This window comes from Rhipicephalus microplus, chromosome 7 (genome assembly GCF_043290135.1).
Source record: "Rhipicephalus microplus isolate Deutch F79 chromosome 7, USDA_Rmic, whole genome shotgun sequence".
NCBI classification, from domain to species: Eukaryota; Metazoa; Arthropoda; class Arachnida; order Ixodida; family Ixodidae; genus Rhipicephalus; species Rhipicephalus microplus.
This window is the reverse complement of record NC_134706.1, coordinates 29,636,787-29,663,581: the sequence shown is the minus strand read 5'-3', so window position 1 is coordinate 29,663,581 and position 26,795 is coordinate 29,636,787. Positions and strand designations below refer to the sequence as shown.

General features: G+C 46.0%; 1 protein-coding gene across 2 annotated transcripts in view; it reads left to right on the top strand.

Annotated features, from left to right (window-relative positions):
- LOC119179809 (protein rhomboid) overlaps positions 1-22,055 on the top strand; it is a 211,315-nt gene extending 189,260 nt beyond the window's left edge. For both annotated transcript variants that reach the window (XM_075868908.1, XM_037430926.2), the window contains 5 exons: positions 14,567-14,709; positions 15,798-15,910; positions 18,086-18,186; positions 20,639-20,693; positions 21,418-22,055. In XM_075868908.1, coding sequence (XP_075725023.1) covers positions 14,567-14,709; positions 15,798-15,910; positions 18,086-18,186; positions 20,639-20,693; positions 21,418-21,650 — 645 coding nt within the window. In that variant the 3' untranslated portion in view covers positions 21,651-22,055. The remainder of the gene's footprint in view (positions 1-14,566; positions 14,710-15,797; positions 15,911-18,085; positions 18,187-20,638; positions 20,694-21,417) is intronic.
- The last annotated feature ends 4,740 nt before the right edge of the window (positions 22,056-26,795 follow it).

The following is a 26,795-nucleotide window of genomic DNA, read 5'->3' as shown; positions in this document are numbered from 1 at the left end:
ATACGTAGTCGAGAGTACATACTGCACGCGTTGCGTACATAGCGTTGCGTACATAGTACATAGCGTTGCGTGCTGACTTGCCGGATGGCGTAGCTGTTTGACCATCTGGGTGGACGTCCGGTTTTGCGTCGCAGCGTCCGCTCCCACCGGACGCTTCGTACGTGCAAACGCAAGCCAACGACTGCGATTGGCGTAAGCTGTGCCTATTTGTCTTCGCTAGAACGCCGTCAGGCTAGGTTACAGCCGCGTACAACCTAAGAAACAGAGTGATGGGCGAATTGGTGTAACGTACTCAACGAAAAAAAAAAAGCGCTGCGCGAAAGCTCGAGGGCGAGGAGGACACGTTTACGACGGACTAAAAACAACAAAGTAATAACGAGCGTCAGCTTCGCCCACATTCGTCGCTGTCACGGAGAACTAGCGCGAAACCACCACCCAATAGCGCTCTCTCAGTTTGTGACGTCATATACTGCTCGAGTGTTCCAGGTGGTTGACTTTTTCATACAAACTCAAATGTGTGTCGCCGGTTTTATGTCAGAAACTTTAAACGTCCTGGTAAGTTTCGTTGGGTATTCTGACATCACTGTTGAACCAACCGTAATATTTTACGTGGCAATGACGAACCTGTAACGTATAATATGCTTAGCATTCACACCAGCTGATGCAAGATAATTACAGTTGGAACGTAAATGAGCAACTGCGACTGTCCCTCACGGGTTAAGAACAGGCGCGTCGTGGTTTTGTGGGCGGAGTTTTCAGTTCTTCATTAGTTTGTAACTGGTTACAGAATTGTTTTCTCGTGTCCTTCGCTAAACCATCCAACCTGTTATGCTTCTCTGCAGCAGGCATGACGCGATGGGTATTTCGTTTCGTACAATATTAATGACAACTAACAGAAATAAGAGACATGTCGAACTAAGTAAAACGAGCTTTAAATTTCCACTTTCTTTCATTTCATTTTGTGTAATATTCAACCTGCCTCGTTTCACCTCATTGTGAGCCCGCGTGCTTTAAATTTTAATTTTACGCAACTTCGTTTCCATCCGTTCAATCATCCGCATTGTCAGTTGCTTGTTGGCCAAGCCTGTCGCGCATAGTTGTCAATAGTTAGCCTACGTACAGACTTGTTAACTTCACTCACACGGCCCAGGGATTCCAGTTTTAACCTGAATTAATTATATCTCGACATTTTCATCCACCCGCATCGCTAGTTGCTGTTTGCGAACCCCGTAACGAAGAGTTATTGGTGGTTCGCACACTTATAGACTTGTTAACCTCAGTTACGCAGGCCACGGAAGTTTGGGAAACGAGTCATCAATCAAAACGCGCGAGTTTACGTGCTTAGTAACGTTGGAGCAGGAACAATTGCTACAGTACAGTGGGCGACATGTGTTAAAAACAGAAACGCGATCAACTAGTTCATAACGAGAACTAGTCTTAGACTGCCAACCTTGGCAACCAGGTTCAATTAATCTCGAAAGATGTTTTAAAGCGAGCACCGCTAGCTCCGTACCGCGTTTCGCCTCGGGTGCGTTTTACCTTGTAATGTACTTACTTCCTTTCGACTTGTGATCGCATGGCTTAACGTGTACAGCAGCAGCAGCAAAATATATACAGTGTGTGGGTGTGTGTACCGCGTACTGCGTACATATGGGCGAACCCACCGGCGGGTTGGTTCCTGGTTTCACCCGCAAGGCGTCTGCTCTGCCCAGGGCGTTAAATACACTTCCGGCACATCCGGTCTCACGTTACCCCGGATATTCGTCGCCCTGCCAGATAGGTTTATTTCTTGTCCCTTTTTTTTTAAACTGCGACAACATGGTTCAGTTCGTGCACACCTGTTCCGAGCCGGTACACTTTTTTTTTCCCCGCTTCTCGTCGAAGGGGGGCTATGCGCCTTGTGGAACCCGGATGTGGAGTAGCAGGCGACTATGTCGTCTGCTTCTCATTATCCGGTCGAGCAGACGAAGGCTCTTACGTGTCGCCTCCTTGTTATCGCCGTGCAGAGCAGGCTACGTCAGGTTAATATCTACGTATCTGCTTGTTGTTATCAAGTTGAGCAGGCAGTGGTTTCGCGTTGCCTACTTGTTATTGACAGATCGACTATGCCAATGACTACATGTCGTGCGCTTGTTGATTATTAGCGGACGGTGATTATATCTCGTCTGCTTGTTATGCCAACTTGTTATGCTTCTTGTCTGTCATCGTGTCGAGCACGCTACGCCCCGATTACTGTACATGGTGTCTGTTTGTTGATATGGAGTCGAGCAGGTCATTACTTCATGTTACCTACATGTTATTGAAAGATTGGCTATGTCATTGACTACATGTCGTCGGCTTGCAGTCGGGTGGAGCAGACGATGGTTATCTTGTCTCTTTATTATTCTCAAGTCGAGCGAACTATCTACACCCGATGACTATGCAGACTACCTACGCCAATGACTACGTGTCGTTGACGTTGTCGGATCGAAGTCGAGTAGATGCTGGTTACTTGTCTGCTTGTTATTGTCAGGTTGAGCGAATCACCAACGCCGCATCACATTGCCTTCCGTCTTCTTTCTTATATCAGGTCGAGCAGCTGGGGGATTGTTATCCGTCTTTTGCTAACACGAGCATTGTTATCCGGCATTGTTATTTTGTTATCCGGCATTGATAACCCGAGCAGATTATACATCAATAACTACATGTTGTCTGCTCGTTCTTTTTGGGTTGACCGCACGATGGCTATGTGTCGTCTGCTCGTGAACAGGTCGAGCTATGTCGCTGACTACAGTTCATCTGCTTGTTGCTGCTGAGTGAAAGTCGATGTTCGTTTAGTCTCGCGCTGCCATTGGTTGCAGTCTGCAACGATAGTGATGTCGCTTGCCAAGCGTCGTAATGACATATTTCTTTTCGTTTCTATATTAAACTGGCCGTAGAGAATACGGGCAAGTGGCATACTCGTTAACTCGAAGCTAACACGCATACCGGACATGGTTCGTAGCGCTCTGCACACGTGAAATTCGCGCAACGGCGGAAACTCACGTTGGTTGAAGTCGAAAAAGAAGGATGCGAAGATGATCTCTCATTCCTTGCGGGTTGCCGAGTGCTACTATACGTAGGACAAAGAGCTGACCTGTTGTCATCTTTCACTCCGAAATATGGTTTGCGGAATCCGCGGCACGTCCCGCCGCCATGTTTCCTTGAAGCCGCATGGCTCTCGTCTGCTGGCAACAATGGCCGTCCTTTTAGCCGCTCTTCCCCGCGTCTTGGGGGGCCTCTGGTGTTGAGCATACGCCATTAATGGGCTTCACCGATGACATGTGACCCGTATATGTGGTAGCGGCACCTCTCCATTGCCTCTTCCCTCACGTTCGTCCACCGTGTACAACGCCATCTAGAGTTACAGTCCTGTCGTTCCGTTCACCGCCCTTTCCCTCTCCCAACGTGGTCTTTTTCTCTATCTGTCCTTCTTTTCCCAGAAATTCCATGCTCATACCTAAATAGGTGCAGTGGTGCGGAAGTTGTACAGTTAGTGTATGCCAAATACGGGCAACACTTGTGAGAAGTCTAAACTTACCAGACAATGCTTTAATGACCCTTCTGGAACTAAAGACGTCACTGGAGCTGTCGATTATATTCTAAGATAAGTTGTCGGCGAAAAATATTCCATATGAGGAGTCCAAGAGCAGACGACATACATACTTGTGTCTTCTGTTTCTCGCGTGTGCTTTCGTTTGTCAGTGCTTGTAGGCTATGAGTTTAGAAAGCATCTTTTGTGATTATGATTACGAACGATGTAAAACGGGTGAAGAACCGAAAGGCAGACGTTGGTGTCGTTTGCTCCTCACGAGTTGCTCCTCAGGAGTTGCTCATCAGGAGCTGCTCATCAGGACTGTCTTCTCAAGCGTTGATCTTTAAGCGTTGTTCTTCAAGATTGCTCCTCAAGATTGCTCCTCAAAAGTGAACGATGTCTGGCGAGTTCTGGTTGCATGCACTGGCGTCGCAATCGTGGTTTGTCGCACGCTCCATTTCTTCCATATCTTTACCAGTTAAGCTATGCGGATTGAGCAAATCGATTTCGACCGCATTGTTAATCACGATCAATGCAACTGCAAGCCAGTGTCGTCTGCTTCGGATGATTATCGTCTGCTTCGGATGCTTCGGCTAGGCCTAAAGCAGGGGAGCGAGAGGGGCAGCCGCGGGTCGCGAGCAGACGATGGCTAATTGAATTCCGGAGCGTGCCCCGGTTAGGGCGGCTACGCCGGTGTCGTACGCTCCTGCACATTCGGAGCGATGGCGTGCCACCGGTCTCCGTCGTTCTTGGAGAGTCACAACATCCGGTCTGCGCCCCGCGAGCGGCACGCGCGTGTTGTGTGCACGTGTCGTGGCGGCGACGTCGGGCTGTTCTTGGACCGCGTCGCGACGCTGTCATATTTTTAGCTTCTTCTTGCTCTTCGACGCGTTTGACGAATAGAGCCACCCACACACTGCGTTTCTCAGGCGCATTGTGGAACGGGCAGTGTCGTTCAACTTGAACGCGGACGACGTAGAGTGAGGACAGCTGATAGCCATAAATTAGCTGCCATTTCGCCGTAATTAGCCTACGTCCGTTTATCAAACGTTTATCATTAGAAGTGTGACAGTTTGGGCTAGTCGGTATGACATGACGATAGTTGTAGCGCGAGAACAGAACGACGACACAGAGACAAGAAGGACACGTGTCCTTCGTGTCCTTCTTGTCTCTGTGTCGTCGTTCCGTTCTCGCGTTATAACTATCGTTTATCATTAGCCAGTGATAGACATAATTTATCCTATGTTCTCGCGTTTTAACTATCGTTTATCATTAGCCAGCGATAGACATAATTTATCCGATGTTAGCGTGAAAAAGACCTGATAGTCAAAATTAGCCGTCATTTCCTCAAGTCTGTCCACGTTACAGCCGCATCATTAACGAACACTACAGGTGCTAGCTATAATTATGTGCCGTAATTAGCTAAATGGCTACAATCCAAAAAAAAAAACCTCGGTTTTTTTTGGGTTTTGGGTTTTCCCCGGCCACCGCAGTCTGCCTCACTGATAATTAAGCTCAGTTCAATAGCGCCTACCCATCTTTGTACCGTGAAGCGCTTGTCAAGTGCGTCAGATATTTGACCTCACCATACATATACACAGCACGTTCAAGCTTATATAAGCGGATTCAAGAACGCGTAAAACCGGTTGGTAGTTTGAGCCCTTTGATTCTGTCTAAGTTCACCAAACGTTCGGCAGGTCCACTTCCCCCACTTTGACCTTCAATGCTCGCCAATCAAAATCGACTTGCGAAGTTCACTCTTTTACAGTTCATTCTTTCATAAGAAAGAAACGGCACAACACGAAAATGAGCAAAGCCATAAATGCGTCTGGAACGTTAGCACGAAGATTATTCAAATCCGTGTACTATATATACCCGTGGCGGCTTAACGATCGCAGCACCTCTAGTAAACATTTAAGGAAACTCTATGGTGCACTCATGCTCGTCACTGCTTTTCCTCAACGGACGCCTTTGCGGTTCTGACGCAACTGAATGCGTCACGGGCGACGCCACGTAGTATAAGATGCCGGAAGAGTTTAAAAGAAACCCGCCCGGGGCGCTGAGTAAATGGCGAGGCGCCGTATTTAGTTTACCGTTTCCCAGTAAGGCGCTGCTTCTGTCGCTGGAAAGTCTGCACAGTCTCCCTTCTCGCAACTTGTCGCGGACACACTATTGTGGGAACATCCCCCCACCCCCACCCCCGTTTGTGGTGCCAAGCAAAAAGGGGTTTACCGAACACCTGAGCCATCGCTTCAAGATCTTGTGCACCCGTGTTTCTTTTTTTCCCCCTTTTCACCTTACTGATTGACCAAAAAAAGAAGTAAGCGTTGTATCTTTTACAGCGATATTTGTACGTGCTCAATCCATGCTTTTGATACTGCTTATTCGCGATATTGTATTGCAGTTTTATGGGTGCAATTAACTCCTCACGGTAATACCCTACTCGGATGCTGTCAATATGCGCAATTAAAAAAATAAAAAAAAGGCCACAACGTCATATTGAACATTACAGCTGTGGAGCTTACGGTAAAACAACAACAAATAGTTTAGACTCGTAAAGTAAACTATCAAAACACTGTCGGTAATGTCAGCGCCCCAGGTTTACTGACAGATTATCGATTCCGTTTTTATTTCTATACGCAACAAAATGATTTGGACACGTTGGATTTTCAAATGAATTCTCATTGACCAAGTGACCTCACTGAGGTCTTCACGCTCTAATTAGTACAGTGTGCCAATATATCTATAGCCTTAGAGAGTAGCGCTACAGTATAGTCACGCAGCCGGATGATTATTTATTTTGCGGGTCACCGAGCCTTTAGTTTGGGTTAGCGTTATCACCGTGAACACGGGGACGCAACTGGCCTTAACCTGCAAACTGGGCACGCACCATTGCAGTTGGGCTTGAAGCTTTATTAACAAACGTTTAAGCCGTTCATTAATTTAGCCTGATTACCGCGCCTCGACGGCTGAAGTTTTTTTTTTTTTTTAGTTCTATCGTTTGTTTTCATTCCTCGGCGCCTTTCATAAAAAAGGCGTTCCCTCGAAACGATGGCCTTTCCGCACGCCAACAACACCCCGCTGTGGTACCGCGTTTATAATTCACCCCGGAAGAACGGCTTCACTGGGCCGCTCGTTCGTCTGATCGGCCCTTCCATGTCAGCGAAGGAATACGGAAGAAGAGAAAGAACAAAAAAAAAGTGGTAATGGATTCTCGATCAACAAGGAACAAGACGAGCGGAACTATGTACTCATACATGATTAATACACGTCCTTGGTCGAAGCACCGTGCTGTGTGTGTCTCTGGGCTCCGGGTCCAGAGCTGGGCTTGGTCCGGGTCCCGGGATTTTTCGTTACAGGGCGTTGGCTCCTGCTTCAACCTGTGCCGCGATCGAGGCCAAACGACCGTGGCCCGGGGTTCTTCCTTTTCTCTTTCTGGACGCGTTGGAGCTCTCGTCGTGTCCGTCGTATCTGTGCGTCTATGGTGTTGTGCAGTTCTTTTGTAGTGTATGTGTGCGTGCGTGTGTGTGTGTGTTTGAGAGGAAGAGATATACTGGATGGTTGTAGAGTAGTGGGTGAAGAATGTAATGATAATTCGAGGGCATGCGTGTTGTGGGAAAGGGGGGAGGGGAGATTCGAGACGCGGTGCTGTATTTTCTGCAGCTTGTATGTGTTGCCGCAAGTGCGTGCATGTCTTGCGTATACTGTTTTAGTGCGTACGTTTGTGTTTGTGTTGGCCCGGTAAGCTGCCCACAAATGAAAAAAAAAAAACAACTACCTATCGGAAACGGGACTGTTGGGAGGCGGAGAGGGGTTGTGTTAAAGAGCGTCGCACTTGACGACTGCCACGCCTCGTCGCGGATGGTAGAGGAATTACTCAATTTCATATGAAAATATAGGGACACTGCTGGGAGCTATACTAGTTGCATGCAGCAAACTGGAGAGGCTTTAACGATGCTTGAGGGGTTAGTATACCTGTACAGTTCGAGGTCGCAGGTTCGATTGCTCGCAGAATTTCCGCATCCGATACAAAGTTGTGAACGTCGGAGCTATTTGCCTCGTCGTCAGGTAAATGTTTTAAAATCTATCTATCTATCTATCTATCTATCTATCTATCTATCTATCTATCTATCTATCTATCTATCTGTCTATCTGTCTGTCTGTCTGTCTGTCTGTCTGTCTGTCTGTCTGTCTGTCTGTCTGTCTGTCTTAGCACAAACCGCATTTCTCTCTCTCCTCTCTGTAAGGAAAGGTTGAGAGCCTGAGAGGAAAGGTTCTGAAGTGTAACTGCAGAAACTGAAGAACTAGCGTGCACAACAGGCAAAGCCGCTGTCTCCGCACATTCAAGATCGTCGGGGACATGAATCACTCCTGACGATACGCGGCAGCCTGCGCCGAAGCGCTCTTTCTCCGCGACCCTGTGTGATGTATGGGAGAGAGTATTGCGAAGGGGCGTTCAGTTTGCAACCTGCCACGGCGGCCTCGGAAGGAGCGGCAGCTACCGCCTCGACCGGTGCTCTGTGGAGCAACACCGCCGCCGACAGATGGCAGGCGCGGTGCCGGATCGCTCGGCACGCGAGCGACCGTGTGCTTACTTACAGGCTGTGTAAGTAGACGGCGCCTGTACCTGGCTCGGCGGGCACCGACACCGATCAGCGGCCTCCTATTCGAAGCGCGCTACCGTTTTTTTACCGTCTGATATTTTGTTTGGCAGAGGGAGCAGAAAGCGGCATGCCTAAGTAGGGATACAGTAGCTCAAGCGCAGTAATGCAACGTTCATCTGGTATACGTCCCCGAAAAGATATCTTGTAGTGATTCTCGTTATCTAGCTTCTTGAAGACCGAACCCCGCCGCGGTGGTTTAGTGGCTAAGGTACTCGGCTACTGACCCGTTGGTCGCGAGATCGAATCCCGGCTGCGGCGGCTGCATTTCCGATGGAGGCGGAAATGTTGATTGATTTGATTGATATGTGGGGTTTAACGTCCCAAAACCACTCTATGATTATGAGAGACGCCGTAGTGGAGGGCTCCGGAAATTTAGACCACCTGGGGTTCTTTAACGTGCACCCAAATCTGAGCACACGGGCCTACAACATTTCCGCCTCCATCGGAAATGCAGCCGCCGCAGCCGGGATTCGAACCCGCGCCCTGCGGGTCAGCAGCCGAGTACCTTAGCCACTAGACCACCGCGGCGGGGCCAGAGGCGGAAATGTTGTAGGCCCGTGTGCTCAGATTTGGGTGCACGTTAAAGAATCCCAGGTGGTCGAAATTTTCGGAGCCCTCCAGTACGGCGTCTCTCATAATCATATGGTGGTTTTGGGACGTTAAACCCCACAAATCAATCAATAAATCTTCTTAAAGACCGAGATGGTCACCGCGGAGGGAGAGAGGGATCGGAGCATGTTTAAGCAGAACTACGGTAGCTCAATCTAGCTGATAAAGTTTACGACTTACATTGGTATACGGAAAGATATCTCGTAAAAATTCTTTTTGGTGCTATTTCTTGAAAAAACGAGAAGTTTACCACGAGACGTGGTCTATACATCCTACGAAATGTTTGCTTATACCTCGAAGAGTCCAAAAATTTTGGTTAAACAAAGAAACTACTTGGACCATGGCCTGAGATGCATCTCCAGAAAAAGGCAATAATCTTCCTGACAGACTTTTTAGTGGAGACCGGACTGGACAAGCGCCTATGACAGCCAGCCAGATATGGGTATATATAAAATGTGGTCATGTATATGTTGACAGTAGAATAAGTAAGGTGTGCGTGTAAAGAGTTTATGACTGTGTGAGCTGCGCTAAGAAAACTGTGTATTGGCATGATATTTGAACTGGTTTCAGTGTGCTATTATGTTTTTTTTTCTTTTCCGTATTGTTAACTTTTGGGTACCGTTCTCTATTATTATTTTATTTTTCACTGCAGAGCTTTGTGATATGGAGTAGCCGAGGCAATAGTCACCTCAATCTCTCCACAGCAAAACAGTTAAAACAGAACATAACAGGGTTGTCACCAAAGTCAACTTTCCGACAGGCCAACTGTCCGCTAGGCCGCCTTGAAGAAAACAAGTCCAGTTTTACGCCACCTACACACATTCTTAACTTATACTCATAAACTTATGTAGTTATCATGCCATACAGTTATCATATTTATATACAAGTATGTTCTCAAATACTCATATGTGTTACATTTATGATAATTGATACTACCATATATGCGAGACGGGCAAATTTAAAAAGGAAGCTTTAGAACTACGTGATTTTTTTTCACTTTTTTTTGCACACCTGGAACACCACGCGTCCCTAGAATTCTTTAGAAAAAGAAGATACTGCATTAAGTAAGCGTTGCCACTTGCATCGTAATGCGAGGCGGCTTCCTTTATGCGATTCCGTCGGCTTCGCCCCGTACGAAACTTCACTTCGTCCTCTGCCGTCGTTGCTTGTTTTTTTCACGCTCCAATAAAAACGTACGTCCTCTCGCACGCTCTGACTCGCTCGGGTACAGGAAGCAGATCGAGCAGCCTTTAGTAGGCGAGAATTTCCTCGAGTTTTCATTGAATTATAAGCATACGGCAGACTCGGGAACTTGTCGTTTTTCTGAAGAACTTGCTCCACTTGTAAAAAAAAATTGCGTGCAGTGTGTGGCCAAATCTGCGCGATTCGTGTCAGCTGGGCCGGGAGTGTGTATATACGGTACGATAAAGTCAAAGTGCATTACGGCATGGTAAACTACAGTAAAGTAGTCTTAATCAGTGAAATCATGTTCGTTAATGCAAGTTTCAGTTATGTTAAAGTACAGTAAAATCAAGTCAATCAGCAAAATTGTGCTCAGTAGAGTTCAGTGACATTGAAGTACAATAAAATCATCTTAATTAGCAAAATCATGCTAATTAAAGTAGGGTTAAGTCATGTTAATTAGTCATGTACAGTTAAGTCATGTTAGCCAGTCAAAGTTCACTATAATCAGGTGCAGTAAGCACAAGCTGAAGGGAACACTCCAATCTGAATTTTTCATGTTGGTTGCTCCCTATTCCTGCAAGTGGAGGCGCGAACATTACACATTTTCTCAACTTGTTCAATATTCCGCTATACTCAAAGAGGTTTACCGAATGTCGCGTTACCGGGCGATGGCATCGATGACTTACGACGCTTTGTGCAACCACAACTGTATAGACACGTCTGTTTGCTTTCGTCTATAGCGTCCCTGAGGGGAAAGAGAAGTTTAAAATACAGCCGATTCTGTGCAAGGCCGCTATTCCGAATTCGCAGCTGCTGAGAAGTTCAACGAACGTTCTAGTTTTCTTTTTTTTTTTTTTGCAGTAACAATTCTGTCCTTGCCTGATTCATCTCAGTTCCGCCAGATGGCGCCACCTATACGGCCTCTCTAAAGAGGCTTCATGTGCACGCCGCCTCCGTTTTGGTGCGCACAAGAAGGCTCTTTAGACCTCTCGTGTTTATGGCTACGGTATCCGGTATAATGCATCCTAACGCTGATTAGAGCACTGTGTCTTTCGTGGACCGAACGAGTCTGTCGAAAGGAGCGGAACTGTCCACAGCTACTAGTCATATGCAAGTCTGAGCAAATGCGCTCTTGCAGGTTAGCGACATGCACTGCACGCAAGTGTTCCCTTTAGGAGTGTATCCGTCTGTACATCGGCTTGTACGCGTGCTCTTCTTAACTGCGGTGTATCAAAGGCGATCTCCTTCACTCGTCGGAATGGAGGCGGAGGTGTGTGTTGGGCATGAAGGGCCCGGATGTGCGTAGCGTACAAGTATATAGTGCACTATACGTACGGAGGGCGGCGTCGTGTTTCTCGGAACTGCCGCTGAGTGACGCATGCGCGCGCGTGGCGAACGTTCAGCCGAGCGGAAACGCGCGGCCGGAGGACCCACCGCAACGTTGGAACGCTTCGAATGCCGGACAGGAATGTCCTTCCACCGCAGCCGACACCACCCCCTTTCGCTTTTCCTGTAGCACCCCGGTGAGGACGAAATGCTCCCGCGAATTATTAGAGAGTTTTAGTACTGCGGAATGGTGCTACGTACGCATCACGCAAGCGCCTTGCGTTACGTGGCGTCCTTTGCTACTAATCGGCTTTTACTACGCCGCAGTACCCGCGTACGTAACGAGCGCGAAGCGTGTTGCGTCATCTGGTGGATCAAAATAGAAGCACGTGTTGTTGACAGCCAATGTGAGCCAATCCAAGTGTTATAGCCAGATTATGGCCATATTTTAAGCCACAGAACCGGTCGGTGCTTGCCTTCGATGCCGCCATTTTGCAAAACGAAGTCTCGCGCTGTCGCGAACTTGTTCGAGAGCGGCGCGATCACCTCATACGTACGTACGCACGCATCTCATGCGTGCGTACGTAGTGGCTGCGTACGTAACGCGATACGTGCGCGTTGCGGTCTGCGCATGCGCACTACGCAGAACGTGGCGTCCTTACGTATGCAACGCCGCCACGTACGCAGCGTACGTGGCGTCCTTACGCAGTACTAAAACTCTCTATTCACGCACAAGCCGTACGGGCTGCGTTCACTTTAACGTACAGCCGGGTAACAACGTTTACCTTATACAAGAGCCCGTATGTTCACCAAAGCGCGCTACGTCTGCATTCGACGCCCGCGGTCGGTGTCTGTACGTGAACTGATAAAGAATGTACAGTCCGGTACATTGTTAAAGTGAACATGCAGTTTGGTTTCTGTCATCTGTTATGGCTGATGCTATGCAGAGGCCGGAACGCAATGCTTGTGAGCGAAGTTCAGTCGGTGTAGCCAGGCGGTAGGTTTGGGAAACTTGGAACCTGAACCTCGCCTTCATTTTTTTTAATATTTTGTATGTGTATGTATTCGCGCATGCATGCAAGCACGGGAACTTGAAAGAAGAAGCGTTGTTCGTCTGCCCCCCTTCGCCCCCCAAATTAAGGCTAAGCCACTAGTGAACATATGTGCAGTTAACGATTTCAATGACATTGTTTTACCGATATGTGCTCGGTAGTCGTTTAGTTAGGCTGATTGTATAACCGTTTGGAGTGAACTGTATGTGTAGCGAAGAATTCGGGCTTTCGATTAGCGCTACCTTACTTATTTTTTTTAACGTAATCTTACCTAGTTAGCCGTCAAAATATTTTGAACGTGTCCGTTTGGCACTTTGCATTCTCTTTTGCTAGAAAGAGAAAGGTGAAAACTGCCCTCTATACTACTCCATGTTCTCGTGGTCTTTTCCGCATTACGGCATTCGTTGTCGCGTCTAGAGTGCGTGTGTAAATGCGTGAGCTGTAGCCGCACAACAAGCGACAGCTTGCGCATGTCGACAAGGTCTCTTTAAGAGGTCACGCACCTTATTTTCGCTTTCCACCGTCCTCCTCTCCCACACAATGTGCCCAGCGACGTCCTCAAGCGTGCATACATATTTTTTAATCTATTTATTTAGCAACACACCGCCTATATATAGAGTGATAGTTGCTGCTATGCTAGGTGGGGCGTGTGCCGTCCGTGCTTGAGGGAATTCGACAGCAGTGGCTCGGTGATGTCCGGCAGTGCTTTCGGTCCTTTTCCTTTCTGTCTTTCCTTCTTTCTTTCTGTCTTTTTTTTTTCTCCTTTCTTGAAATGAGGGAGCTGGTGGAAGGGCGCACACGCTATAGTTTCTCTAGCGTTACATCTAAGCAGTATACACATACAGAGCCAAGACGAGACCCTCCTCCGATCCACAACAAACGCGAGCGAACTCTCATTAGGGTCATTAGCGGTGCGTAGCGCGTGCGTGCCACGCGGATGCCAGGTGGCGCGCGCTTCGCCGGGCGTGACTACCGGCGGAGCGCGCGCCAAGTCTATCGCTCTTCTTCTTCGGCGTCGTCGTCCCTTCCTTCCTCCGTGTCCTAGACGGTGTGCGGGACGAGAGAAACACCCTCTCCCTCTTTCGCCGTCTTCGTCCACGCGTCTCGGATGGAGGCATGCGCCGGTGACCTCCGATTGGCCGCAAATCATTGCTCTGCCTTCCTTCCCCCTTCTTTCTTTCTTTCTTTCTTTCTTTCTTTCTTTCTTTCTTTCTTTCTTTCTTTCTTTCTTTCTTTCTTTCTTTCTCTCTCTCTTTCTTTCTTTCTTTCGTTCTTTCTTTCTTTCCTTCTTTCTTTCTTTCTTTCTCTTTAACGGTGTTTCCGTCGGTGCACGCCAGTTTGGACAAAAAAAAAAAAAAGAACGCCACTGGAGCTTTGAAGTTTTCCTGCTATAACGTGGTTACAGTCCGAAAAATAAATAAATAAAATGTCAGCTTCGCCACGATCCGACATCAGGACTCAAGTGTCATTTTGCGCTCTCTATCCCAAGGCATAAATTCGGAGTGGGGAAATGGGGGGAGGGAGGCGTGGTAACGTACTCGGCTATGATGTGCCACGCCTAGCTATGCCACTGGCTCGAAGCATTGCAACTCAAGTCTTTACCGCAGCATTTTAGCGTGACGATTTTCTTCCGCCATATAGCCGAAACTCGTGTGAAACTCATCTTCGACAAGGAACACCGCCGCGATGGTTTCGTGAGATTGCGGTGCTCCATGGCTGACCAATGTCGACGGATCGAATTCCAGCCACGGTGGCTGCACTCCAATGTAATCGAATGGCTAGTAGCCTGTGTACTTAGATTTAGCTGTGCGTCAAAGAACTCCGGGTGGTGGAAATTTCCGGAGCCCTCCACTGCGCCGTCCCACATAATCATATCGCGCTTTTGGAGAGTTAGAACCATACAATTCTGTTTATATTATAAAATAACCCCGCAGGAGGCGCTGCAACTGCAGTTAGAAATGATTACTATGTAATGTATAGGGGAGGTACTGTACGAACTGAATGAGACTGAGATCGATCGATCGTGTGCCGCGTGCAGGACTAGTTGTGTTACACGCGTGTGAGCAGCTCTCAAAGCATGAAGCGACCGGTGTGTGCACTTATGTTGACGCGATACTCGAGACCGTCACAGTTCCATGCAGTTGAGGTAAAAGAACGCTTACTTCTTGTCCTTGCAGCTTGGCTTCTTCACCTATTACACGGTGATCACGGGCGCCGTCACTCCGACGGGTCCGGTGCCCATCGACAGTTTCTTCATCTACCGGCCCGACAAGCGGCTACAAGTATGGCGATTCGTCTTCTACATGGTACTGCACGCAGGGTGAGTCTCTCGTTGTATCCGGGTTTTTATGTTGCACGCCAAGGAAGCCTGCGGTTATTGCCCAGTCTTCGATAGACGGTGCATAAGCGCAGCCCTAAGCCTAGTTCGGGGAATCTTTTTTTTAAGGCGCAATCCTTGATTCTATGTTTCGTTGAGCGAAACACGGCAGGCGAAAGAAGTTGTACGAGAACCCGCGTGACCCACGCCACTGACAAATCCGTCGTATAACGCCGTAATGACATTACAAATCGCAGAAGTTGGTCACGTCATGACGATGTCACAATAACATTCATGTACCGGTAAAATTTTTATGGAAGTATATCCGAAGTGCATGCAAATATTGATACCTTACAACACACACACACACACACACACACACACACACACACACACACACACACGCACACACGCACACACACACACGCACACGCACACGCGCACACACGCACGCACACACGCACGCACACACACACACTCACACATATACACACATACATACATACATACACATATATATATATATATATATATATATATATATATATATATATATATATATATATATATATATATATATATATATATATATATATATATATACATTTGTTGTAAGGTTTTAATATTTTTATGTACTTCGGCAGGAGGGCCTGCCTGACGTTTTGTTCTGAGTTGTAATCCACTCCTGTCTAAGGTATAAAATTCAGAGCGTTAGTATTGTGATAAAAGAAATATACAAATAAATAGGTAGATATCTTGCGCCTTGCAAGAATACACTAGATGAAGATTGATTGATATGTGGGGTTTAACGTCCCAAAACCACTATATGATTATGAGAGACGCCGTAGTGGAGGGCTCCGGAAATTTAGACCACCTGGGGTTCTTTAACGTGCACCCAAATCTGAGCATACGGGCCTACAACATTTCCGCCTCCATCGGAAATGCAGCTGCCGCAGCCGGGATGAAGAAAAAAATAGATGAAGAAAAAAACTAGATAGTGAATCTACTGACACAGTAGTAAACTGGGCGGAGTCATTTTTAAAGAGGCCATTGACCTCTGTTGACCTTCTTTCCTTCTTTAACGACGACAGGTGGATCCACCTGCTGTTCAACCTGCTCGTCCAGATGTTGGTGGGCCTCCCGCTGGAGATGGTCCACGGATCCCTGCGCATCGGCACCGTCTACATGGCCGGAGTGCTCGCAGGTCAGTCTTTGTTTGTTTTTTTCTCTTCTCTCTCTTTCATTTTTTTTAACCTACCACTCTATGTCTCCCTTTAACATTCGTGTTTCCTTCCCTGCAGTGAATTGTTAATCACACCTTCCTTTCATCTGACGTTTTACCCCTCACCCTCGGAGGCGTCCGTCGTGCCAACACCTGTTCTAGGTGGCGTCGGTCGCGTGCCGCTAGCGCCCTCTTTCCTGTGCGCAATCCGTGAAACACGAGACAGCAAGGCGTCGGGGCCCAGTATACACAACCGAAGGGAAACAGATAGCGCGAACGCCATTTCGCTTCATAATTCGGTTACTGGCTTACATTGCGTACGAAACTGGTGAAGGAGCTCTAGACCAGAACACACAAAACGAGGAAGAACGACACTAGGAATATATCATCAGAAAAGCGAAGCGCGCGCTACTCAATACTATCACTGGGAAGCCCAGAAGTCGCAGAGGTGACCTGCATTCTCCCAAGATGACTTGAAGGCGGGCCGCGTTCTTCTTCTCAGTCTATATATTATTTATGCTCCTCCTTTCCCCCCTCTCGCTTTTCGACATCTTTCTGCACCTTGCATGGTTCTGCCACGGCCGCTGGATGAAAGACCCTGCGTTCTTTCATCCAGCGGCCGTGGTTCTGCAGTGGCTCTGGGGGACCGGTTCACCATTGACAAAGTCATCGTGCGACGTCAGTATCACGTTACGTGACGCCGTGATGACGTCATAGTGACTCTCTTTGGATCACTCGAGCTGACTCAACTGTTACCTTGTTTCGCCTCAAAAATTGGCAGCCACGTGTACTCGCGTAGAAATACAAACCGCGTGGACGATTCGGCGTTTATCATTCCTCTCGTGTTCGAGTTCACGCCTGATAACTTTTTTTTTTCCTGCTCCGTGCGATATGAATTCGTGCTAGCAAGCCCAACTTTCCGTTGTTCTGCATGTTCCGCCACTCTCGTTTGTTTTCGTTGACTTTTTTTGTTTAACGCCAAGGCAACGACCTTGTTCGCCTCGTTTGACACGGCGCCGCGCAGCTGTTGTCGTCCCGCGCGAAGAAACCGCCGACGAAGCAGTGCGTAGCGAAGAGATTGACTCGAGCAGGTAGCGACATCTGGCGGCCGGGGTGCGCGCTAGGCTCCATGGCCACGGAAGCCTGTAAAGCTTGCTTTCCTACCTTGTGCTTTTTGCCGCCCAATATGCGCGCTTCGGTGCACAACTTAGCTGCCTGGCAGCGAAAGCCCCAACTCTGCCTCGTTTGATTTGTTTGTATTAATATATTTGTTGCAATGAAAAAAATATGAAACTGCTTGTGCTATCCCGTAATATCTTCTATCTAAATAACTAATTCCACATTCACTTATATAAAAATGCTTAAGCGCAGTTCTACTTTATTTCTGCCAATTTCCATGCTCCAATTTGCAATTTTAATGTTAACGAATCATTCTGATTGATTTGTGGGGTTTAACGTCCCAAAACCACCATATTATTATCAGAGACGCCGTAGTGGAAGGCTCCGGATATTTTGACCACCTGGGGTTCTTTAACGTGCACCCAAATCTGAGCACACGGGCCTACAACATTTCCGCCTCCATCGGAAATGCAGCCGCCGCAACTGGGATTTGAACCCGCGACTTGCGGGTCAGCAGCCGAGTACCTTAGCCACTAGACCACCGCGGCGGGGCGTAACGAATCATTCTTTGTGTATCCAAATTATTATTTTATTTATATATAGAACCCTTTTAGATTCACGTTCGGTCAAATTTTTTTTTTTTTTCGAAGAACATGTAGATTAACTTTCTTTTGTACTGCTTCAGCATATCCTGCTCGGGCAGCTTATTGTGATGGAAGTCTTATCCTGAAGTAATAGAGTTAATGAATTGATTGTTTGATTGATTGATTTTGTTGCATACACAGATGTGTTACCTTGCTATTTAGTTTATTTTACTTATCCACATTTAAGATAATTAACTAATTGCACCTTCCCTCTGCTGTGTATAGTATCAGCTACAAGGTACAGGTATTCTGTGTTGATTTTATTATGTCGACTTGATAAAGCTTACTTAGTGATGGAGTAAATGTATGAATTCAGTATTCTTTGAATACGCATTACATGTAACTTTGTCAGTGATCCGTATTAATTCCTAATCTCCTTTTCTCCTCTGTGCAGGTTCTCTAGGCACGTCAGTGTTCGACACAGATGTGTACCTCGTCGGTGCGTCGGGTGGTGTCTACGCGTTGCTAGCGGCACACCTAGCCAACGTGCTATTGGTGAGTTCTGTTCTGTCACATTACGTCACATTTGGGTAGCATTTGTGGGTTGAAAACATTGAAAGCTTTATCTTGGTAAGGGAACACCGGTGGCACCAAGCGAAAGCAGAAGGAACCGAGACAAGAAAAGGAGACAGGGACAGGAGAGATGCATTCTTCCTGTCCCTATCTCTTCCTTCTGCTTTCTTTTGATGTAGAAGGTACACTGTTACCAAGGCTTTGTACCAATTTACCTAATTAGTGACCATAATGAACATTTCATCAGTTCAAGGATGCCTGGTGTTCCATAAAACACACCTATGAGATTGACTTGTGTAAACCTTCGCTCAAGAAATCGGGCTCATATACACAACTTTCAAAACATACTCCACAAACTCGTTAGGTGTTCGATGTTTTGCAGGATAAACACTTCAGTTTATCAACTTTAGGGCTCAACCAATCCAGCTTGCTTCTCACTGTGAACGCTACACCTGCTTCCGATATGCTTCCAAGTTGTGTGCCGGCCCGAGCCCGCAAAGAACGAACCTGGGTCAAAAAGCTTCTTTGCAGGCTCGACGGGGACCACAACTATGTACAAAGTGATGGGAATAGGCCAGTATTAACAATGCACCCAGTAAAAACAATAAGAGCACAGCCCAATAATAACAATGCAGAGAATGGAAAATGATTTGCACGTTACTCAACATCGCCCCTGTGCTGTTGCTGTGGATGCTTTGCAGCCGAAAGGAACGCTTTGGCATATTGCTAACATTGTGTCTACATTGTCGGTAGTTTGTAATGAGCTTCACATTAACTCACGGAGCCATCCATGAGCTAAGAATAGTTTTATAGCAACATAGGCTCATATTGCAGCCTGTGGACTTCGTGACTTGGGGCATATATTTTCACAGATTTAACGCTTGCGACATTTTCGTAGTCATAATGAGTTTGTGTCCTTTCAGTCAGACTTTTTCTCTTTCACACAATCACGATTGATATAGTTACATGCAGATTACAAAGGTTACACTAGATATGATTGTAGTTGTGCTAATAATCTAGCATGGCAGCCTATTTGACGCCACTGCACGTAAATTCGATATTACTTTTATCAGTGGCATACTGGTTTGAGAGGAGGGGGGGGGGGGGGTTTCTGGTATTCATGGAAACTATTACATTTGTTGTGTACATATATGCGCTCACCTTACAACACACACATGAAAATAAGTTAAAAAAGGTCGCACCTCTGCCTTTCTTCTACCTTCCATTCTCTTTAAAGACGTGGCCAGCAAAATTTCTGCCTACTTCCCTGGCTTTCGTACCGTAGGTTTTCTGACTAAGAAATAGCTCTCTCTGGCACGTCAAACACTAATAAGGCACGCTCCATTGAATATCAAACGCATGTTCGGTAGTTTTGCCTTTTTTTCCTCTACATTACGAAGCATTTTAGATCAAAGCGAGTCTTTAAATGTAGTTTCATGTCGTGCAACCAACCTAATAAAAATCGCGAGCAGATTTAATATGTACGCTTTGCCGCGTGACAAAAGTGCCTAAAAGTGAAGCAAACATTGTTTTGCCCATTTTTTGTTTTTTTTTGTCGCACAACATTCCTACATAACAATGAGGCATACTGTTTTAGTATTGAAATTGACCTAAATTTTTTGCCGGGACTTCGGCGTTTGCAATCTGCTGTCACAGCATATTCATTCAACACCATGTCTTTTGCCAAACTAGAAGGTTCGTATACATTACTGTGTATTGAATGCAAGTGTGGCGTTGTGAAACACACGCTATAGAAGTGAAGTAGGCAGAGGCACCAACACATCACAGTGCTGCCACTCAAGAAGATGAAATGTACATGGACGTATTTTAACCAAGTGTATTTATAGTCAGCTCACGAATTTCGCTCGACACGAGCTCACCTCTGCCTTACAGAAGACACTACACAACCCAGGGTCAAGTTTGCATCGTTCAAATGCTCCATAATGATTTACCTACAAAAAAAAGCAGGTCGTGCCAATGATTAGCTGTTACTGAAATATGTTCCAGAACACAAGGCTTCTCAATCAATAGGTGTTTTTCTGTGTAATAACAATGTTGCTAAAATTACGAGCAGTGCTGTCATAGTTCGCTGTGCAGGCAGCTTGCTTGCATCGGAAAGGCCCCACAAAGTTGAAATCCGCCTGTGATCATCCTTTCAAATACTTCAACGAAATTGTGTTGTATATACGGCATTGACAATCAGTCTAGTGAGATAACTTTTTAGTTGGAATGTCTCCAGTCATGTCACCAGGTTCTGTTAATTTCTTTGGTCTCGGTTATGTTGGAAAATTATTTCCTGGCTATTCTAAGTGTTTGTTCTTTTAGGCGATGCCAATCTTTATAGTTTTCTTTTGTCTTGAAGTGAACAATTGTTTGACTCATTATGAGCTTTTTTAGATTGACAGTGCAACTAACATCTTGTTTTTCTTTTCAGAACTACAACCAGATGCAGTTCGGTCTCGTGAGGCTGGTGGGCGTGTTTCTGATTGGTGAGCAAATTTTATGCTTCGATATATTACATCACTCGGAGCATGCTTCCTTAATGCTGTAAGGATGCAACTGCGATTTATCTTTAGTTGCATCTTGGCCACTGCCTGTTTGATCCATCTGTAGTCTTCTCGAAAATTTGCATCCTGAAAAAGTTAAACTTCTAAGGCTTGTTGGAGACCATTTCTTAAATATGTGTCCAGAGTCGAGAACACTGAGTCTCACTGAGGCGAAACTGGGCTGCTTTATTTTACGTAGTTCTCACTCACCAGTAGTTGTCATTCATTGCCCCGCCGTGGTGGTCTAGTGGCTAAGGTACTCGGCTGCTGACCCGCCGGTTGCGGGTTCGAATCCCGGCTGCGGCGGCTGCATTTCCGATGGAGGCGGAAATGTTGTAGGCCCGTGTACTCAGATTTGGGTGCACGTTAAAGAACCCCAGGTGGTCGAAATTTCCGGAGCCCTCCACTACGGCGTCTCTCATAATCATATGGTGGTTTTGGGACGTTAAACCCCACATATCAATCAATCAGTTGTCATTCATTCAGTCAATGGCTCTTAGATGTATACTGCGTTAATAAAGATGTTTAGATTGCTTGCAATCTGGGTATTGTACTTGCAGTGACATAGTTTGTTTCTTGACAGCATTTGTTAAAGCTGACGAGTCAGGATGCCTTGATTGCCACGTAAGCTGTAAACTATAATAGATCGTATCGCACCGCTTTGCAGCATCCGCGGACGTGGGCTTCGCGGTCTACGACCGGTACGCCGCCGAGCCTCACGGGCCGCCGGTATCGTACGTGGCGCACCTGACCGGCGCGCTAGCGGGCCTCACCATCGGCCTACTGGTTCTCAAGAACTTCGAGCAGAAACTTCACGAACACTTGTTGTGGTGGGTGGCGCTGGGCGTGTACGCTGCCTGCACTCTCTTTGCCGTGCTCTTCAACATCTTCAACTACTGAGCGACGAGTGAAGACTGTGTGTTTTTGTAGCATCGTGAGCTGTGAGACACCTTGTATGGAACAGCTCCGACAGTAGTGCAGTGTGTGTGTGCTCGTCCAATGCTGTCACACATCACGTCAACAGCCTACGACGGGCTTAAGCGATGTGAGCATGGAGCTATACAGCGAAAAAAAACTATGTTATACAGCTGAAAGCCCGGATGCCTTGGGACAAGTGGCAGCCTACTTTTATCTGAGAAAGTGAAAACATACAGAATGAGTGCAATGCTGCATTGTCACCTGCCCGAGTTCTTCAGTCAATGACAGGTCAGCCTTTTGGACCGACGACTTTAGGACGTGATGTCACTGCTTGAGGCAAGTGCGCGACCAGCAGACGAAACCAAAGAAATTTGATGAATTGCAGCAAATACTGTTTTTTTAGCAGACGATGTTCGAGCGACTTGTGCGAAGGAGAAAGTAGAAACGGGAAATGCATCATGCTGCCACTTCCAAAAGTTTTTCTGTGCACAGACTGTTGAACAGAAACAAAAGTTGCATGTCGTTGACCACATCCTGGTTTGTGAACTATAATCAAAGCCTTGTGCAACTTGAGGTACATGTTTCTAATCGATGATACAATGTCAAACGATTTCCAAAACCGTCGAGTATGTCGAACGGGCCTCCTCCGAAATGCCATTGAGGCAGAATTTTTCTCTTTTTTTTTTTTAAACGAGAAGCACCAAACCAAAGAGTCGAATGAACTGTTTCTACCCAGGTTTCCAGAAGCCTCGAGCCTACAGTTTCCAGTGGGTTCTGCCAACCCACGTATACACGGCAGCATGGCACCACCACCACTGAATGCGACAGCACACACTGCCGCACTAGTGGCACTAGTGTCAGACTTTTTTCAGAGCACTAGCGAACCGAATCATACGAGCCTGGGAGTTCTAAGTGTGAGCCCACTGCCAAGTGAAAACAATATACTGCCACGCGTCTGATCCTGCCACATAAAAAATATTTGAAGCAAAAAAAGAGGTAATCGTCGTACAAGTGCATGTTGCACCTCCTCAGGGATTTGATGGAGACCTCCTTTGTGGACAGGCAACTAACGAGAAAGCAGCGGGGACTTTTGTTTTACGATACTCCCAAGTGTGTGTGTGTGTGTATGTGACTGCAGTGTTTCAGTTCTGCAAATAGAACAAAACAATATGAACAGTTGCTGAGAGTGTCTAAATGTCGAACAACCTTAAAAGAACAGGACTACTTCATCGGATTGATTGGTTAGTCCTCAATATTCACTTGTAAAGAAGCAAGTCACAGCAAGCAAAAACTTTGTGAACTTTGACGAACCCTCTTGACATCCTGCCCACAATTTTGGACTGGCATACACCTCTCTATATGTGCGCTTTGAACTTCATCTCTTGCCAGACTGGAAGTCTGTGTTTCAAATTGCTTTGCGTGGCTTTCATGTACAGCATGGTATATTTTTCTTCGTAAGCTCACAAAAGAAGATAGCCTATATTTCCTTGAGCTGTGCTTGATGTCAGATGGTGAGAATATATTTATTTAGACTGCGTGCCCAGATATATCTATAGACCTTTTATGACCTCAATGTCGCTTATATTCCAGAACGTAGTTTATAGAAGCGGGAAAAAAAAGTGTTTTAGAAATGAAGTCTTGTGTATACTTTATTTATTTATAATTTTGGTGCTACGCTATTTTTTCCTCCAAGCGCTTATTTGGAATGCTCTCTGCGGGTGTATAGATGCAAGTGCTTTGATTGCAGATTTAAATTGATTTGACTGTTCTTTTCGACGTAAACAGTGGTACACGACGTTATAATCGGGTGTGAACTTATCATCTTACTTGATAGTGCATTGTCACAGCCGCAAACACGTTTGGTAACGCGAACAAGTTTACATTGCCATTCTAACAAATATCAATAGCACACAACCATGAGACAAGCCACACCAGCTTCTGGGCATCACTGAAAAGTTGTTGATCATGTTGACATTTTTCCTATTTATTTTCTCGATTCAAATATGCCGTGCTCATGCCCCGCAATGTGACTTACCTCAGTTTCCTCTCAGCGTGGCTTTGCACTGCCACGCTACAAGCAACAGCCAGCGCATGATGAAGCGGTGTCAAACATCACTGCAACAACAATTGCTGCAACTGGCAACTCGAACATCAAGGACTTATGGTCCCTATTTAACAGCTTGATTTTGGGCATCGACAAAGCCAGCAGAAGCAGCACTTGCTTTGCAGTTCGCAGGTTTCCAAGCTGGTGTGCTAAAATTATCACGATCATGTCTGCCTACATCAAGTCACTTAAGGTTCTGCTTGTAATTGAGTATCCCAACCTCATGCTTCCAAAAAAAAGCAACTTATTAGGGATGTTTTTCAAACATTTGGCACTGCACTTCCAATTTTCACATGCTGAATGCTAACCATATGGGAGCACAGAGTTCCCCCTTCAGGTGGATTGAAGGTTCATCGTCGCACACCCCCCCTATTAAGTCATAAGCCCCCCCCCCCCCTTTAGGCGACTAGCTTGGTAGCGATGTACCCAAAGGGTGCCACACTGGGCTCATAGAGAGGGTGGCGTCTAGCGCTCCTTCCCCCCTCTGTGCGAATGCCTATAGTTTTTACAACTAACCATTCTGATTTGCAACTAGCCACAGCTGATTGCAGATATTTGTAAACATTTATTATCCTTACAACCATTCCGTTGATGTTGGTGCAAAAAAAAAACGTGAGCCTCATGTTTTCGCACTGCTTTTCTTCTAGCAATGGCCCACCCCACCAAGACCTTTCTTGTGTAGGGAGGCCAAGTTTTCACAAGTTTCGGCAGGAATTAAAAAAAAAAATGCATGCGTCGTTGATTCTTCACTTACTCGACACTGGCCTTCGGCTCAGTGCGTTGGAGAGAACACGCGTGTTCACTTGTGTACATAAAAAAGCACCACACGGTCCGTTTCTTTGAGCGCACATTCCTCGACGTTCCGTCGATGCACCGTTTTCTACATAACACCGCCGCGGCTGTTCTTTGCAAAGTCGTGTCATTCCTTTGTTCTGGATAAAGTCTGGAGACACCGCAGCTTTGGTGGGGTCTGTGTGTGCACGGACGTGAACCTGCACTTTCTAGCAGCACTGGTTGAAATCACCCGAACACATCATTTGCGTACGGTCGGTGCCACAGATGCCTGGAACATGCAGCCTAGCTTACGCTAAGCGACTGCCAACAATAGGCCAGCAGCTCCAGTTTAGGTTGATTATGCCTTCACAATTTACAACGCACCACAGTTAGTAAGGCAGTTGTTAATTCACTTTCCCACTGCATACTTTTTTTTCACTCCTTACCATTTTTTTAAGGCAACACCTTGTAACCTAACACCAATGCTACTTTCCTGTAGTGTTCTCGAAATACACTCAAACTTTATTATAAAAAAATCGCACCTGCCGCAAGAATGCTTCGTTATATCCGAAAATTCGTTATAAACATATACTTGCAGCACTGTATCTTTGACAGAGCTATTCTATATCTACTTTGTTATAACCTATAATTTTTTATATCCTGGATCGTTATATCGAGGTTTGAATGTATAATTCCAGTCGGTTATTTTATTTGTTATTTCCTCCCCTTGGTGACATTACTTGAAGGGTTGGATTGGAAAAACCTTAGAATTGTTACTCAAACACGATTTAGGAACTATACCTGTGGTGGTTCAAGTCAAGGAGCGTAAATTGCATGCAACACTGCCAGGCAGGTGTCTGCAGTGTTCCAGGCCCTTTTAGCGCCGACTGTGCTTGCACATTGTTGCTCGAGTCACATGCAAAAACAAAAAAAAAAGAAGTTCTTGTGCACTGTGTGTCATTCTGACTCTTTACACTAGCTTTGACAGATATAGAGATGTGTTGCATCTTTTGCCTCCGCAACATCTGTCACAATTTGACTGCATGCCCACTGTCATTCCAGATATTTTGTCTTTCTTTTATCAACATCACTAACAATCATGCCATGTCGCCATGCATGTTGCGTCCATTTTTAGTCTGTTCGCATGTGTGTCGTGTTTGTACAGCTGTAGATGAGATTTTTTTAAGCCTATTGTACAAAGTAATTTATTTGAAAAAAAAAAACAGATTTGCAACTTTTATTAAAGCGTTTTTTGTTCCCCTTACCGGCGTGTTCTGTGACTTGATTGCTTCGTGGCTTCAAACTTGTTTGTATTTGTCGGAGATCATGGTCTGACAAGGTTGAGCCTGACAACTGATGGTCTTTCATGGGATCGCACTTAACCTGACGTATCATTTTGGGGCCATATAGCTAGCAAAGAAATCTATACTGTTTGTCCAGTTCCAGTTTAGTGGCACAAACAAAGTTTTACCATTGCAGATGCGCATGCCTAATTAGTGTGCATTATTCAAGAAATAGCTTATAAATTGAATAGAAAGCGAATAAGCGAGGATTAGGAATAGTTTTGTGGCAATAAACGGGATGTTATTTTGTGCATTACCTGCAGAAGGATACACCTAGACACCAAAGAAAAACAATAAGCTGTTTCATATTGATAAACTGCACTCTGAGAACTCGAACGGCATAAGTTTCACTGCCAATAGTTCCTTATTATTGGAAAAAATCAAGGTGGAAGTCTGATTTTTCAATTTTGTGCCGTGATCCCCGAACGTGACATAAGAAATTCCAAAATGTATTTTTTTTCTATTTTGGCGACATTGGCTCGATTAAAATTTCTGAGACTTCGTATGCTAGGTCTACGGCACCCACAGGTTACAATGTACTTCAATTTATCGATTAGAAACTTGAGCCTAGTAGACCCATTCAAAAATTGATGACGTCACCCTATTAGGTGCGGCAACCTCATGGTCAGAGTTGTTCAATCGTACGCTTAAGGTGGCGTCTCCACCCGCAGTTTCTTTTCACGTGTTTTTTTTTTTTTTCGCTTACCAAGTGTTGTGTCGCGATAAGAGTGGCGTTTTCGGAATTGTGAAAATGTTTTTTACCAATACGCGAAATATTGTTTCGCCTTTTAGCGTCCCTTTGAAGGGGCCCACAACTGGCCAGGTGGTGCGAATAGATCCCACCAGAAGTGAAAAGACCATGACATAAAGCCTCATAATCTGGAATATTTTGACATTGCAAGTAGG